This window comes from Elephas maximus, chromosome 1 (genome assembly GCF_024166365.1).
Source record: "Elephas maximus indicus isolate mEleMax1 chromosome 1, mEleMax1 primary haplotype, whole genome shotgun sequence".
NCBI lineage: Eukaryota > Metazoa > Chordata > Mammalia > Proboscidea > Elephantidae > Elephas > Elephas maximus.
Genome location: NC_064819.1, coordinates 31,341,802 through 31,358,308, shown reverse-complemented (window position 1 = coordinate 31,358,308; position 16,507 = coordinate 31,341,802). Strand labels below are relative to the sequence as shown.

The window sequence follows — 16,507 nt, the reverse complement described above, 5'->3', positions numbered from 1 at the left end:
CTTAAGGAAAGCGCTGTCAAGGAAAAATTGAACTCAAAGAGGGCTAATCAACAAGTCCTGAGTGCTCAGAAGTAAAGGCGTCACTAAGAGGTGACCAGGTGGACCCACGCAGCAATTGCCCCCTGAGGAGGCAGGGAGGCAGTCACATTTATTTCTGTCTTGTTTGAAATTTTTAACAAAAAAAAAAGCGATGCTTTGGTAATTTTTTTTTTAATATATGTTTTTAAAGCCACAGGCTCTTTGGATAACAAGTAACACTGCTGCAAATACCTGAAGGGAAACAAGCTTCATGACCAACCTCGGCATGAAAAAATGACTTTGGGTCTATTCAACCACACCAGTACCCAGGATCCTTGGAAAAATGGAGAACTCTTGGGACGTGTAAATGACAGAAATGCTGAGCAAAGACTAACTTCAAGTAATGCATAAACCAAAAACCACTGCCATAGAGTCTGACTCACGGCGACCCCATGTGTTGGGGAATAGAACTGCTCGATAGGGTTTTCTCAGCTGTAATCTTTACAGAAACAGATTGCCACTGGACAGGTTCAAATCGCCAACCTTTAGGTTAGTAGTTGAACACAAATGGTGCCACCCAGGGAGCCACAAGGAACAAAAAACTAAAACTATAATCACCAAACAAATTGATACTGGCCAGAATTTATTTTGCATTTCACACCACTTTGACTCGTGAGAATGGGGAGATGATGAAGGAATCTACCAAAGGCTAGTTTCCCTCACTACATAGGGTCGTATCAACTGGACAATGGCTTTCATTTATATTGATAATTATAAATTTTAAAAAATTACAAAATAACTATAATATCCTTTGGGAGAATCTTATCTGTTTTGAAAAATGGGGACTTGCAACTTTATCCTAATTCGCACGTAGCTTTAAAATGAAAAGGTAACCTAGGATTTGATACAATTGACATTAACAGATTTACTGGAACGAAAGTCTAGTTCTTCCAGCCGCCAGGCCTTCAGTTTTGCCGACTGTTTATCAAATGGCCAAACGAAAAGATCTCTAAGCCTCCTGGAGCTCTAAGGTTCTGGGGGCTCTTGATAACGTGCTTTTTACCTTGGGCCTTGCCTAGGGCTTTGAGGGCAATAAACACACGCCTCAGATTTTTTTTTTTTTTCAGAAATTCTCACTAGGCTCCTAAGGCAAGATGCATTTCCTTATCCTGTCTCTACCTAAAGCACAGGGTTTCCGAATCAGCAGGCCTTGGATTCAGTCTCGTCACGCTTCACACCCAACACCCACTCTACAGCGGGAATTCCAGGCGGTCCGGGCAGGGGCCCGGAAAATGGGAACTACAACTCCCTGTGTGCCCCGGGGCGTGGGAACTACATGTCCCAGCGTGCCCCGGGACGGGGGCACCCACCAGGATTGGCCGGGGGTCCGTGACGCGCAGTGTTTTGGCCCGGACGGTCACGTGCTTCCTTTGTTGTGAGCAGCGGCAGAGACGGGTGGCGGGAGGAGACGCCGGCGCTGGAGGAGACGCCGGCGCTGGAGGGTGCGCTGCGCCGCTGGTCGCTGAGGGACTGCGGGGGCCACCGCCACCGGCTACTTCCACCCTTTCCCGAGAGGTACCCGGGGATGACAGCTCCGGGACCGGCCGAAAAGCGTGGAACCGCCCAGACTGGGGAACCCGGGGACGGAGGGACGGTCGAGGGGACCACCGGGATGTCGGCGGGAGGGAAGCCAGCGGATGCCGGCCTCTCGGAGCAAGACCAGGGCTCTGAGAGAGCTTGCGGCTGGCGCTGCAGGCCCCTGTGTGGGGGCTTCCGGGCTCAGCTGTGGTGACCAGCCCCGGCTCGGGGGCGACCGTCCTGCAGGGAGGGCACCCCGGCTCCTGGCACTAGCGCTCCGAGCCTCGAGGGAGGGCCGCCGGGGCTGGGGGTGGCAGGTCGGGGTCCCCCCGCAGCCTCGGAGCCCGGGGCGTCTGTTATCCCTCGGCTCCTGCTTGTCGCTGATGGGCTTGAAGCGGGCGTGTTTGTTTGTTTTGTTTTGTTTCTTTAAGGAAGCGCTGGAGGCGGAGGTTTGGTGGGGGCAGCCGTTGGCCCTGCGGGGAGGACTGACCGGGCCCAGGTGGGGTCCCCCGGACTACGCGCCAGAGAAGCCCCATTGCAGCGATTGCGAAATGCGCCCGGCGCCGTCACCTGACCGTTACCCCCGCCCTCCGCGAGCCTTTGTTTATCGCCGAGCGCGACGGAGCCCGCGCCGGGAAACGGGCCGTGGAGCGACCGTCCCCCGGGAACTGGGGAGGGCCAGGCGGCGGGCGTGCAGCCGGCAGAGTCCCGCCTAACGTTCCCTTCTCCCAGCCACTCCGGGACTCGGTTTCTTAATTTAGCTCTTAACGGCCCCGCCTCCAAGTTCTGGAATGTTAGCGCAGCTGGGATTGGGTGCCTTTGCGGCTCGTGGGCGGGACGACGGGGCGAGTTCCGCGTTTTTATTGGTAGACGTCGTGTCGCTAGGTGGATCTGCCCCTGGCGGCTCTTCCCCGCCCCCATGAAGGTGATCTGGAGGACGCGCGGGGGCGCGCTCCCGGCTCGAGCAGCTGCGGCCCAAATGGAGCCGGTCTGCGGGGGCGCGCTCCTGGCTTGTGCAGCAGTGGCCCAGGAGGCGCTGGGTGCGGGGAGCCGCGGCCGGCTCAGGGCGCCTGGGTGGCCGCCGCGGCTTCTGGCGGAGGCTGTAGGCAGTTCTGGGCACGCAGGGACGCGGCACTGGGCCGCCCTCCAAGTCCGAACCGTTAGCCCTCTTTAACTGGTGCCTCCTCCTGCCGGGCGGGTGGGAAGGAGGACCTGATTCCCCGTGCCCCTTCGTTCTTGCCCCTTCTGTAAACAAGGGTTAGGTGGTTAACGGTGGACTGTAACGCCACAATTTAAAGTGCCTCACAGTCAGCCCTGAGGCAGGGAATTTTAACTGTTAATTCTAGTGGGTGTTCAGGACTAAACGCTTGCCCCTTAAGCAGCGTTTGTTAAAATCAGGTCTTAGTGTCTACAGCTGTGGACTGGTAGGTCCACCAGGGGTTGATTTTCATTACCAGGAAACCAACGTGTTGCAGTGGAGTGGATTCCGGCTCGTAGCTACCCTGTAGGACAGAGCAGAACGCCCCGTAGGGTTTCCAGGGCTGTAATCTTACAGACGCCAATTGCTACATCTTTCTCCCAGGGAGCACTCAGCGGCTGGTGGGTTCGGGGGCATTTCGGTTAGCAGCCGAGTGCTTAACCACTGTGCCTCCAGGGCTCCTTTGGCTTTCATTAAGTACGTAAAATAGATTTAAAATCTGCCTGTTGTCGATAAAGATTTAAAGTTAGAATGTTATTTTTGAAGATAGTTTGAGAATGCCCCCGTAAGAGTTACAAGATTCTCATATGTCCCGGCTTAGATGAATTCCGTTTTCCTAGTTTTGGGTATTGTAACTCACACTTCTGTGTGATAATTTAAAAAATTATTGGTAATTTGAAATTTTTGAGGAGCGAATTACAAATGTGATGTTTTAAAATTGTGAATTAAGATGACTAATAAAATCTGCAGTCGTTCTAGCCATAGTGCGCTGAAGACACGATTTTCCTAATCTCTTGATATCCTGTTAATAGGGTACTTGGTTTTATCAGGGACCCTTGTGGTGCAATGGTTAAGAGCTCGGCTGCTAACCAAAAGGTCAGCAGTTTGAATCCACCAGCCGCTCCTTGGAAACCCTATGGGACAGCTCTACTCTGTTCTACATGGGTCGCTAGACAGTGGGTTTGGTGGGTTGAATTTTATCAGATTTTCTTCTCCTGTAAATATATAGGAATTCACCCAAGACTTAATACGTTTTTGTATGCGGAAGATTGGTCCCGCCGGGTGAAGCAGGTACTGAATATAAACAGTTCTCATTGGTTATTCATTCTTAATATATTTTTGAAATTCAAGTGAGGGCGGCTACACCGTTTCTGGATGTGTTAGCAGTCAGAATGAGCAGCTCCTGTGATCATGAACTGTCTTATCACTCAGGGTATCTAATGACAAGTACAAAATGCAAACCTTTAACCTTTCTAAAAATAAAGCCATCACTGAATAAAGGTCTGCTTTTCCAACAACAACAAAGGCTGAGACTTAACGTCTAAACAGGAAGAAGAAATAATATTCTGAGTTAAGATTGACTATAAGCTTTAATTTAAAACTTTCCTGGCTTTTGTCCAAGTTGTTAAAACCTTAATGCTTTTTCAATAAACTTTTTTTTTTAACTTCCTTATTTTTCTACCATTTCCTTAAAGCCTAAAGGTCAAGCCTGTGAAAAATAAACACTATCAGATAAGTGGCTGCAGTTGTTTTTGTATATATTTTTCTTTTACCTAGAAATTTGGGACATCCTCTTTCAATAAATACTTAGGTGTGGATTGTATAATGAAAAATGTAAAACATCCTCAAAAGTAGGCATATGACAAAAGCATTTTGTATGATTCTATTTCTGTTGTGACTGAAACAACTAAGCATGCTGGTCACTTGACACCTGTTAACATCTTGAAACTCCTATTCTTTGTTCTCTTAAGAATGTAAAAGCCAAACTAGTTTTATTTGAAGAGTTTGTCACTGTGCCTAAATTCATCACCCAAAACCAAACCCGATCGTGACTCATAGTGACCCTGTAGGACAGAGTAGAACTGCCGCACCACAGGGTTTCCAAGGCGCACCTGCTGGAATTGAACTGTCGACCTCTTAGTTAGAAGCCATAGCTCTTAACCACTACGCCACCAGGGTTTCCATTCATCACCCAGTGGCTATAATTTTTCAGCATTTGACGTATGTTAAAGACTACAAAAATTAATGTTTTAAAAGGAATTAGGCTTTACCAATGATTTTTAAAAGTTTTTCTGTAAATAATTTGTGTCATTTCTAAGGTAAGTAAAAATCATTGCCTTAAAGTACTTTCATATACAGAAAAGTCATCTAGAATACTGGTTCTCTGGGACTTCAACAAATTTGAGAGTCAGTATTCTAGATGACTCCTCTGTGTATAAAAGCACTTTCAAACCCAAAAAGACCCAAACCGATAGTCATCGAGTCGATTCCAACTCATTGCGACCCTATAGTACGGAGTAGAACTGCCCCACAGGGTTTCCAAGGAGCACCTGGTGGATTTGAACTGCCAGCCTTTTGGTTAGCAGCTATACCTCTTAATCCACTGTGACACTAAGGTTTCCAAAAGTGCTTTAAGGCAGTGATTTTTATTTACCTTACCTGTTGCCATTGAGTCAATTCCAACTCAAAAAGACCCTATAGGGCAGAGTAGAACTGCCCCATAGGGTTTCCAAGGAGAGGCTGGTGGATTCTAACTGCTGACCTTTTGGTTACCAGTCCTTTGGTAACTTAACCTTAGATGTGATACAAATTATTTACAGAAATAACTCAGAAACCATTGAGTAAAGTCGAATCCTTTTAAAAACATCAATTTTTATAGTCTTTAAAATGTTTCATGCTAAAAAATTATAGCTGTTGGGTGAGGAATGTAGGCAGAGTGACAAACTATTGGTTAGTCTTTCTTGTTTTCTGGTGTGGTGGTCTCCACTCAAGGTTAAATTTGAGAAAACAGAGCAATGTAGAGGGTAGCATATGGCGGCTCTCTATGTGCTAGTCATGAGGTGTAGAGAGCACGCTAGTCAGAATGTTGCTGGCTTTCTTTGCTTTCATCTTTAGAAGCCCCTCATTGATCCATCTTTTGGACTGAATCGAATTTTGGATCGGGTTGTATTGTGTGGTAATCTCTTTGTATTGGACTCCTGCGTCCTAAAGAAAAAGTAAGCTTGATAGCAGTATGGTGATGCCGCAGATCAATTCTTATATTGTACATCTCCTTCAGTCTTTGTACCCTGGTCTCTGTTCCTTGCCCAAACCTATTTGGTTGATAAATATTAACCTAAAAACTCTGCAAAAAATGCCAAAGTGAATTGCCTTGCTCTCTACTCCTTGAAGTATATTCTAGACCAGATCATCATAAGAATCTATTCCAATTTGCCCATAAATCTTTATTATTTAAAAAAAAAAAAAGCTGAGAATTTGAATTTATTTTAGTACAATCTTGGAGTTTTTATTTGATTCTAATCATAGCCAACCATGCCACACAGAGTCTAAAATTGAATCGGAATCCAATATTCGTGACCACAGTACCAGGCACAGAATAAAAACAGTTGTCACTGATTCTGACTCATGGCGACACCATGTGTGTCAGAGTAGAATTGTGCTCCATAAGATTTTCAATGGCTTGCTTTTCCAGTAGTAGATTACCAGGCCTTTCTTCTGAGGCACTTCTGGGTGGACTAGAACTGCTAACTGTTCGATTAGCAGCCAACCACACAAGTTAAGCATTTGTACCACCTGGGACAGGCAAAGAATAGGCTCTCCATAAATGCTTCTTGAATTGACACGAATCCCTTCACTGGCTCATGGTCTTCCTGTCCATTGGGAAGAATCCCTTAACCAAGATTAACAATCTCCTAATTAGACCAATACACAAGGTAGACTTGTGAAAGTAAGGAAGCGTGAAAGATGACGTTCACCTCACAATCATAGCACAGTCTGGGTATGGAGATGCGTGTCTGTGTACAGATAGAGAAAAATCAGTCGACAGTTTATGTTGGGTTTGGGGGATCCACTTTGAATTTGCCTGAAGTTGTTGAGAATTTACAAGTTCTACTTACAGATACCTGGACCAGAAACCAGAACCACTTGTGTTTAACTATGATTGCTATTCTGTGCACAGTCAAGGCTCTGGTATTTTAAGCATTCCTCCTCTTCTACCAAAAAAAAAAAAAGAAAGTAATTGTGCTGAATTAGTTGGTTTGTACAGGCATTAAGTCTATAAAGTTCAACAAAGCAGAAGAAATATGCATTTACATATTAAAAGGTAAAAAATAATTACTTGATAGCTTGGAGATTCTAAAAAGATAATCTGAATAACTAAGAATTTTTTTTTAATGGATATTCTCTTAAGCTACCCAGAATGCTTGAGACTTCATCAGATTGATTCCATGGTGACTAAACGGCTCGCTTTTGGTAATATTGATAGACCAACTCTTAGAATTATTTAATGGCCTCGAACATAGACGAAACATCAGTTACTAGACACTCTTAAAATAGCCAGTGCAGAATTATCACAGGGTATGTACCTTCTCATTTCAATGCCACTGTCAGCTTGCTGTTGCCATGGATATTTGTTTACTCATCTTTCAAGAAATCTTAATGCAGGAGAAAATTGCCAAGGGAGCTTATAAATAAGGAACTGAATTTGTACGTAAAATTATTCATTTACTTTAAGGAAGTGTTATTCAGTAACAATTTTATATGCAAAAGCGACCTTCTAGTCAGAAGCTGGAACATCCTAAAAAACCATTTTCAGTATGTTTAAAAATGGGGTCCATTGTACATGAACTGATTACTATCTGATGTATATGTTGCTGTTCTCCATTTATTTTAGGTGTGGAAATTATAAGAAAAAATATTTGGACTGGGGCTTTGAGCAAGCAAATGCTAACAAGGTACTATATTTATATTTACAGACTATCTGAACATTGCTATGAGAGAACTTAACCATTTCCCTTTAAAGCTGAGGTCACTTAAGCCAATCAGAGTAACAAGAAACAAGTTTTATCCTTAAAGACCGTGAAGGAAGGCAATGTCACAGTCATTTCAGTAACCAAATAAGTGTTTATTCTCTTCTTTCTGCTTCTGCCTGACATCATCAATCCCTTCTCTGCATTTTTCTCCAGTCTTTTTTTCTTAATTGAAATGTCTCATTATCCATTATTTATTGAGCAAATTCTCTGGGTTAGGCACTGGAGACATCAGAATAGGTTATCATCAGTCATGTTTTTGGTATGTAGACCAAAAACATGTAATTTTAAATCTACTTAGCAGTTAGAAACTAGGCCAACAACATTTATAAGTTCTGCAGTTGGAAATAAATGCTAGAGTACTCTTAACTGGCAGATTATTTCCATTAAGAAAGGTCATTCTTTTCAAGTGAGAGTATAGCTCCAAGAATAAAGCTTCTGAAGAAATGACGGAGAGAAAGAAGGCGATACTCACTTTTCAAGCCAAATCTTGTGAATTTGGCAATCAGTCATTGATGTGACAGTCTAATCATACTTGCTTCCAACAACTTATCTAGATACAACTTTCAGTCATTATATTTCTTTGGAATGAATATTCTCCTATTTGCTTTATCTAGAGATGAGTACTTAGTTGCTTCCTTTCTCCTGATGAAAATAATTATGCTTTGATAGTTGCAAATTTTTTAGAAAAATTTAACTCTGTAATCTTATGTGTTGTTTGAATATAAATTCACCTAACTGTTGGTTATGATGTCTTGATCTTATAAACTTTTGTTTACATTTTTAACCATTACTGATTAAAATAAAATACTTTATTTGTAAAAATGGGAAATCAATTAATAACTCACATGATATGCTAACCCCAAATTTATCTAATAAATACTTGGTATAGTAAGCTTATTGGACACAAAGCAAATGTCCTTTCATGTGTATTTTCCTACTTGTCCATTTTAGCTGAAAGGGAAATTCTTGGTTTCTGCAATATGTTACTTTGTTTTGTGTTCCAAACACATTTGCATTTAAATATTGTGTGAGAAACCGGAAATTTACGGAGGTAGAAGCCTCAAGAATTTTGTTGTTGTTAACGCCAGTAATTACATCACTAGTCAGAGTCACAATAATTTATGTGAATTTTTAGAACCTGAAACGCAGTAAGAATTTGAATTATAGACAAGCCGACTTGAAGAATAAGCTCTTGATTTGGGAATCTGATTTATGGCTAATTTAACCATAATTTTCGTTAGTAAAGCTTTAAGATTAAAATATGAACTGTATATCCCACAAGTTGTTTGTTATAATTGACATATTCCTTTTTTCCTTGATCACTGATATCGCATGCTTTGAACTTTTTGTGGTTTCAGCAACAATAAAAAGTTGACACCCAGGCCCAGTAGTGATCTAGCTTGTTAAGAGAGTTTCTGTGTATAGAACTGTTAGAGAGAGAACTTCAAATTAAAAACATACTTCATACAGATGCTACTGCTTATGTGTGGGAGCTTGGAATTTGAAAGCAATTATGTGCATCACAAGTGGATTTTTAAATTTTAACCTGTGTATGTGTACGCGTGTGCACACAGACACACGCACATGCACGTCCAGCCATAATCCAAGAAGTTAGAAGGCCTGCAAGGAAGCAAACGTGAACTCTCTACGTAATCAGAAAAATCTTTAAAAAAAGATGGGAAGAACTACCCCCCTTTTCTTAGTGATAGTAGTTTTTAAAACTAATGGTAAAATGTTTCAAACTCAGACATATTTTTATTTATTCAGGTGTTAAAATTAATAATATACTTCCAACTCTCTAGTTAGAGTATGAGAATTAGGATGTTTGGGTCATTGGGGTGTTTGAAAAGGAGCCTTGGTGGTACAGTGGCTAAAGTGCTCAGCTGCTAACCAAAAGGCTGGTGGTTGGAACTTGCCAGCCACTCCATGGGAGAAAAATGTGGCAGTCATTTCCGTAAAGATTTATAGCCTTGAAAGCCCTGTCTTACAGGGTCGCTATGAGTTGGAATCGACTCGACAGCCATGGGTTCAGTTTTTGGGGGGTATTTGAGAAAGGAGGACACAGATGTGAATAAACAATAATATGGAGCAGAGGATATATAATAGAATGAGCTGCTTCTTGATTTTGTTACATTTTTTTCCCTTTTGTGTTACTTAAGGACTTAGAAAATGGGGTATAATTTAAGATGTAAAAAGGTATACAAAATACAATCTTAAATTAATATTATTAACACTCAGGTTTCGATTTTGTGAATTTGAGAGTAGGACAGCCTCTCATTTCTGCATTCTCTCTGCTGTCCTTGGGCTTCCTTCTTCTTGCTGCCATAGTTAGACTTGGACGTCTGACTATTGAAAGGTTTCAGAGAGAGGTTGAGACCTTTTGAAGGTCTCGTATATGAGATTTTGAGGGCGTGGGATAGTTGAGGGTTACTCTGAGTGCTCTTTAGCCAGTTGTAAGTACATTTTGGATCATGTGTCAGTTTACAGAGATACAGAAAGAGGGTAGAAGAGCCTCCTTAAAATTGAAGGTAGAATTGACAGCCATAGCCCAGTGCCTCAGTCTGCTAGTTACTTATTTATAGTCAGTTCTGAGGCAGGTTTGGGGGCATTTCGTATTAGTGAGGGAACAAGGAATAGATAGCATGCATTTAAAAAATCTAAACACAAAGTACTATATAATTATAGTGGAAATTTTGGGGAAGAATAGAGAAAAACAGAAGGGAACAAATGTATCACTTAATATTTTGGCTTATGTACCTCCTTTTTTTTCTGTTCTTGATGCACTGGTATGTAAAATTTTCTGTTTTCTTAGCGTATGTTTTGTGATCTGCTTTTTTACTTAATATTTGGTTAGTACTTCTGCATACCATTAGTCTTCATAGCTTTGCACACTGTTGTATCCTGAAGATGCACTGTGGTTTCATCCCTTATTATAGGACATTTAGGCTAAGTATTTTCTATTCGTACTGCATTGAACAGCTCTATAGATAAATGTTTCCATGTATTTCTGATGATTTCTTTAGGATAGACTGCTAGAAAGGGATTTGGTGGTTGAACGATATTCATACGTTTAAAAGCTACTGATAAAAAAAAAAAAACATAGGGTAATTTCTCTCTGGCGACACTATATTAAGATAATAGCCATTTATATAAGGCTCCTGGATGTAGTCACATTCTGTGTCTTAGACCATTCTGACCTGACACCAGTCAATAGTATGAAACTCAGCTGTGGAAATGGGGAGAAGGACCATTATTAGTAATTCACAAAGTAGGTAGTAGCCTTTCAGCTGAGAACCTAAGGAGTAGTATCGCAAATTACCCCTAATGTTGTAATTGTGCAAGATTTTTATTTTTCAATTTTGATTAAAATGAGATAGTGCTCAATATACTACATAAAAAAAAAATTACATGGGTGTATTAATCATGTGATTTGTTATGTCTATATCAAAATGACATTATTTAATTGGAATACTGAATTTTTTATATTTTGAAATGTGTTCTTTTATTTTTACATTTAGCAACGTAAAGAAGATCCTTAACAGTCATTTCTCAACAATTATATAGTCAACTGATGTAACAATGGTACTAATATTGGGACGCAGACTAAACAGAGAGGATCTTGGGGTGCGTGACTCCCCAGCAACCAAGCGTAAAGTTTTTGAAATGGACCCCAAATCTCTGACAGGTCGTGAGTTTTTTGACTTCTCTTCAGGATCATCCCATGCTGAAAACATACTCCAAATATTCAATGAATTCCGAGATAGCCGCTTGTTCACAGATGTTATCATTTGTGTGGAAGGAAAAGAATTCCCTTGCCATCGAGCCGTTCTCTCAGCCTGTAGTAGCTACTTCAGAGCTATGTTTTGTAATGACCACAGGGAAAGCCGAGAAATGTTGGTTGAGATCAATGGGATTTTAGCTGAAGCTATGGAGTGTTTTTTGCAGTATGTTTATACTGGAAAGGTGAAGATCACTACAGAGAACGTACAGTATCTCTTTGAAACATCAAGCCTCTTTCAGATCAGTGTTCTCCGTGATGCTTGCGCCAAGTTCTTAGAGGAGCAACTTGATCCTTGTAATTGCTTAGGAATCCAGCGTTTTGCTGATACCCATTCACTCAAAACACTCTTCACAAAATGCAAGAATTTTGCTTTACAGACTTTTGAAGATGTATCCCAGCATGAAGAATTTCTTGAGCTTGGCAAAGACGAACTTATCGATTATATCTGTAGCGATGAACTTGTTATCGGTAAAGAGGAGATGGTTTTTGAGGCCGTCATGCGTTGGGTATACCGTGCTGTTGATCTGAGAAGACCACTGTTACATGAGCTCCTGACACATGTGAGACTCCCTCTGTTGCATCCCAACTACTTTGTTCAAACCGTTGAGGTGGACCAGTTGATCCAGAATTCTCCTGAGTGTTACCAGTTGTTACATGAAGCAAGACGGTATCACATACTTGGGAATGAAATGATGTCCCCAAGGACTAGACCACGCAGGTGAGAAAACTGTTTACTGATTCACTACAGTTAAGAAAAGTTTTTGTTTTTAAAATATTTTTAAGTCTCCTGAATGTAAACTGAGTGTAGTCATTTATATGTGTAGTCTACATGCACCTTTATATAATTTAAGAATTGTTTTGGATTATGTAAATCATAAGACTGTCTTTCCCCGTGAAAACTAGGTTCATTCAATAATAGCATTTTTTGTTATTGTTGTTCTGAGCTATCAGAGGGGGTTGCAAAGGGTCTTGACTATTACCCATGTCCCGTGATATTTCTACTAATTTTTTCTTAACCTTTGTAGAGTCCCAAAACATTCTGCTTTTCTTTCCAAGGGGTCTTTTGGACACAGTGTGCCTGAAGACTTTGGTAGGCTCTCTTGAACTGCCTCTACTTGTAAAAAGTGATTCGAACATTCCCAGACTGACTTTTATCGAAAGCAGAAAGCATGTAAGGTGAAGTAAGTTGTTAAAGATTCAGTTAATTCTCAAGTACAAAACCCAGGCCTTGAATCTTTTTTCATTGCCATGGTTACTATGTTCAACGTCAGTCTCAGTTTTTAAATCTTTTCTTCTAGTTGTAAGAATTATATCATCATTACAGAGAATTTAGAAAATTTATGTTTGGGGGTGGGAATGCAATTAAATATGGTACTATATCTGATACCTTCTTACAGTGGATTTCTTCAGTAAGACATTGTCTTAGGTATCTAATGCTGCTATAACAGAAATACCACAGTGGATGGCTTCAACAAACAGAAGTCTATTCTCTCACAGTCTAGTAGGCTAGAAATCCAATTCATGGCATCAGCTCCAAGGGAAGGCTTTCTCTGTTGGCTCTGGAGGAAGGTCCTTATCATCAGTCTTCCCTGGTTGAGAAGTTTCTCAGCGCAGTGACTCTAGGTCCAAAGGACATGCTATTCTCCTGGCTCTTGTTTTTCCTGGTGGTATGAGGTCCCTATGTCTCTCTGCTTGCTTTTGTCTTTTATATCTCAAAAGAGATTTGCTCAAGACACAATATAATCTTGTAGATTGAGTCTTGCCTCATTAACGTAACTGCCGCTAATCCCACCTCATCAACATCATGGAGATAGGATTTACATCACACAGGAAAATCACATCAGATGACAAAATAATGGACAGCCACACAATGCTAATACTGGGAATCGTGGCCTAGCCAAGTTTATATACATATTTTGGGGGGACACAATTCAATCCGTGATAACCCACCCTTTGGCTGTCCAAAAATTCATGTCCTTGCCACATGTAAAGCACATTCACCCCATCATATCGTACCAAAAGTCTCAAATCAATTCCAAGTCCAAAATCCAAAAATTCTTCCTCATCTGTGAAATCTAGAATACAAGTTATCTGCTTCCAAAGTACAGTGTTGGAACAGGCACAAGCAAGACATTTCCTTTACGAATAGAAGAAATTGGAGGGAAAGAAGGGGTAACAGGCACCAAACAAGTCAGCAGAACACATTATATTAGCCCCCAAGGCTTTGAAAATAATCCTCTGTTCTCTGAGACCATTTACACAATGGCCCTGCCCTCCAGACTCTAGGTATTGGCCACACTCCCCGGATTCTAAGTGGAGGCCCCTGACCCTGGGCTTCAGCTCTGCCTTCCAGGCCCACTGGAAGGGGAACTCTGCTCCCTCAGCTTTAGGTGCACCGTTTTCCTAGTCCATCTGAGTGGCGACTCCACCCTTAGAAACTCCAGAGGCCATGCCTCCACCCATTGAGACACCAGAGGTCATGGCCGGCCATACCCTTTGAGACTGAGGCAGCTCAGCTTCTTGTGTTGCTTGTCCTTCCACTTCTGCTTCCTGGTTCCTTGGCCTCTTGGCCTCTCGGACTGCTCCGCCTGCATCTGCCCTCCTGGGGCAAGTGTTCCAGAGCTCTGTAGCCCCATCTATAAGTGCCTGGAGGCACCCCACCCTGCCAGTAAACTTCAGGCAGAATGCACTCAGCTCTCTCACTCTGTGGGTCAGTTCTAGCACTGTCTCATGCTGGTCACCTGGTTTTGCTGCTGCCGGTCCTTTGCTACTGCTTCTTGTCATCTGCATCATCTCCATCGTAACAGCTCTCATTTCCTTCTAAGTCCTCTATCCATTCCATTACAAAACCGCTTGCACATTTTAGGTGTGTTACAGACCAGCATCTCACTCCCAGTACCAGATTCTGTCTTAGGTATCTAGTGCTCCTATAACAGAAATACCACAAGTGGATGGCTTCAACAAACAAATTTATTCTGTCACGGTCTAGTAGGTTAGAAGTCTAATTTGGGGCATCAAGTCCAAGGGAAGACTTTCCCTCTGTCAGCTCTGGAGGAAGGCCCTTGAAATCAATCTTTCCCAGCCGAGGAGCTTCTCAGCTCAGGGACCCCAGGTCCAAAGGACTCACTCTTCTCCTGGCTCTTATTTTTCTCGGTGGCGTGAGGTCCCCACGTCTCTCTGCTTTTTTCTCTCTTTTATATCTCAAAAGAGATTTGCTCAAGACACAGTCCAATCTTGTAGGTTGAGTCTTGCCTCATTAACATAACTGCCGCTAATCCCACCTCGTCAACATCATGGAGGTAGGATTTACAACACACAGGAAAATCACGTCAGATGACAAAATGGTGGACAGTCACACAATACTGGGAATCATGGCCTAGCCAAGTTGACACACACATTTTGGGGGGACACAATTCAATCCATGATAGACACTTGTCAATTTTAACTCATAAACTATGGAAAAAATAATTTCCATATATTACTAATGGAAGAAATAATATTAAACATTCTGTGAATAAGATGAAATGGCTATTGGGAAAACTTTACAGTAAAGAATCTTTTTAATAATTTTCTGACAAAGCTAACTTTATTTTCCTGTATCATCTCTTTCCACTTTTCCTGTAAGTTTACTATAGCATAGCACGTTTTAGTTTACTATGATTTTGAATATCATTGTTCAGGAACGTGATTAAAATTCAGCATATTGTGAGAGGGCTTTTTAAAAATCTGCACTAGCTTAGATATAGCAAGATTTAATGTATTTCCTTGTGTAAAATCAGAATGATAAATATAAATAGTGCCTACTTAACAGGGTTTTGCCACTGAAATTATTAAATGCAGTCAGGAATCTTTACATACTCAACATAATGCTTGACACATAGAAAGTGCTTAATAGTTATTAGCTATTATTATTTATGTAGTACAGTATAAGAAACTCCCAGTAGTTGACTATCTGAAGTTTTTCATAAATCAGATATATTATTGAATAATTGTTATTACAAAAAATTAATGTATTTTATATCGGGGGTAGAGTACCTTTTTTTTCTTCAATATCAGCTGAATTTAGTTAAAAGTAACTGTTCCGTAAGAAAGAAATAGAAAACATTTTACTCCTCTAGTCTTTTAACCAAGGGTGGAAAATACAATTTTATTCTATAAATATAATGATGATCTTTCTTTGTTATTTTTTTAATAACTGTTAAGAGACTTGGGCTGAGCTTAAGAATGTGGGAGACCAAGATTTCTGAGTGCATTAATTAAGAAAGTTAAACAGCTTTGGGATTTTGTGATTATTAGCTCTTCCAAAACTTTTTCCCTCCAGGGGAAAAACCACTCATTTTTCCAAACAGAGTCCTCTTATAGCAGAGAAAATGGTCTGGGGTCAAGTAGGATTAATAATACCCACCCTCTGTATCTCATACGATTAGAATGGGAATCAAGGGATATATATGTTGGAAAATCAAAGCAAGTCACTTACTGTTAGTTCTTTTTTTATGGAGATGTGACCTTAGTGAAATCAGGTTGCAGCATAAGGGTTCCCCATCACTCCTTAAAATAGATAATTGTCCTGGTTCACTTACTGATTTGATTTACAAAAATTTATTTTACCTCCAAATTTTAGGAGAACAAATTCATTTCATACAATCAAATACATCTACATATAAAATGGCAGCATCACCTTTCTTTCGGAAACAAGTAGAAAAAAACCAAACTGTACTTACATCGAATTTGCTAATTTTTGTAAAATATAATGGCAGGTATTTCTTGTATGTAGGCACACCATAAGGGATGTGAAGAGGAGTCCTTTGTTACACAACTCTGCCATCACCTTCTGTCTCTTATAAGTCTCTTTCTAGCTTGCCTGTCACTGCATGTTAAGCACTGAATTTCATTATCTGAACAACGTGTATTAATTGTACCGGTTCTCCTCTTTCCAAGAAACTCTAGACTTCTCTGAAAGAAGAGTGATGTGTCCCTTCTTCAACTGCACTTCTGGTGACTTCTGGTCTGGTCACTCTACTGAAAAGACTCCCAATCAGGTCATCACTGACTTCCTGTTTGTCACTTAGTAGCCTCTTTTTGGTCTTTAACCAGTTTGATCTCCTTAAGATTCAACATTGT

The 16,507-nt window shown here is 41.1% G+C and overlaps 1 protein-coding gene across 7 annotated transcripts in view; it reads left to right on the top strand.

The window, feature by feature from the left end:
* Nucleotides 1-1,440: 1,440 nt before the first annotated feature.
* KLHL24 (kelch like family member 24) overlaps nt 1,441-16,507 on the top strand; it is a 40,127-nt gene continuing 25,060 nt past the window's right edge. For 2 of the 7 annotated variants that reach the window (XM_049881562.1, XM_049881516.1), the window contains exons 1-2: nt 1,441-7,527; nt 11,124-12,104. In XM_049881562.1, coding sequence (XP_049737519.1) covers nt 11,185-12,104 — 920 coding nt within the window. In that variant the 5' untranslated portion in view covers nt 1,441-7,527; nt 11,124-11,184. The remainder of the gene's footprint in view (nt 7,528-11,123; nt 12,105-16,507) is intronic. The other 5 variants (XM_049881555.1, XM_049881547.1, XM_049881530.1 and 2 more) reach the window with 5 other exon arrangements.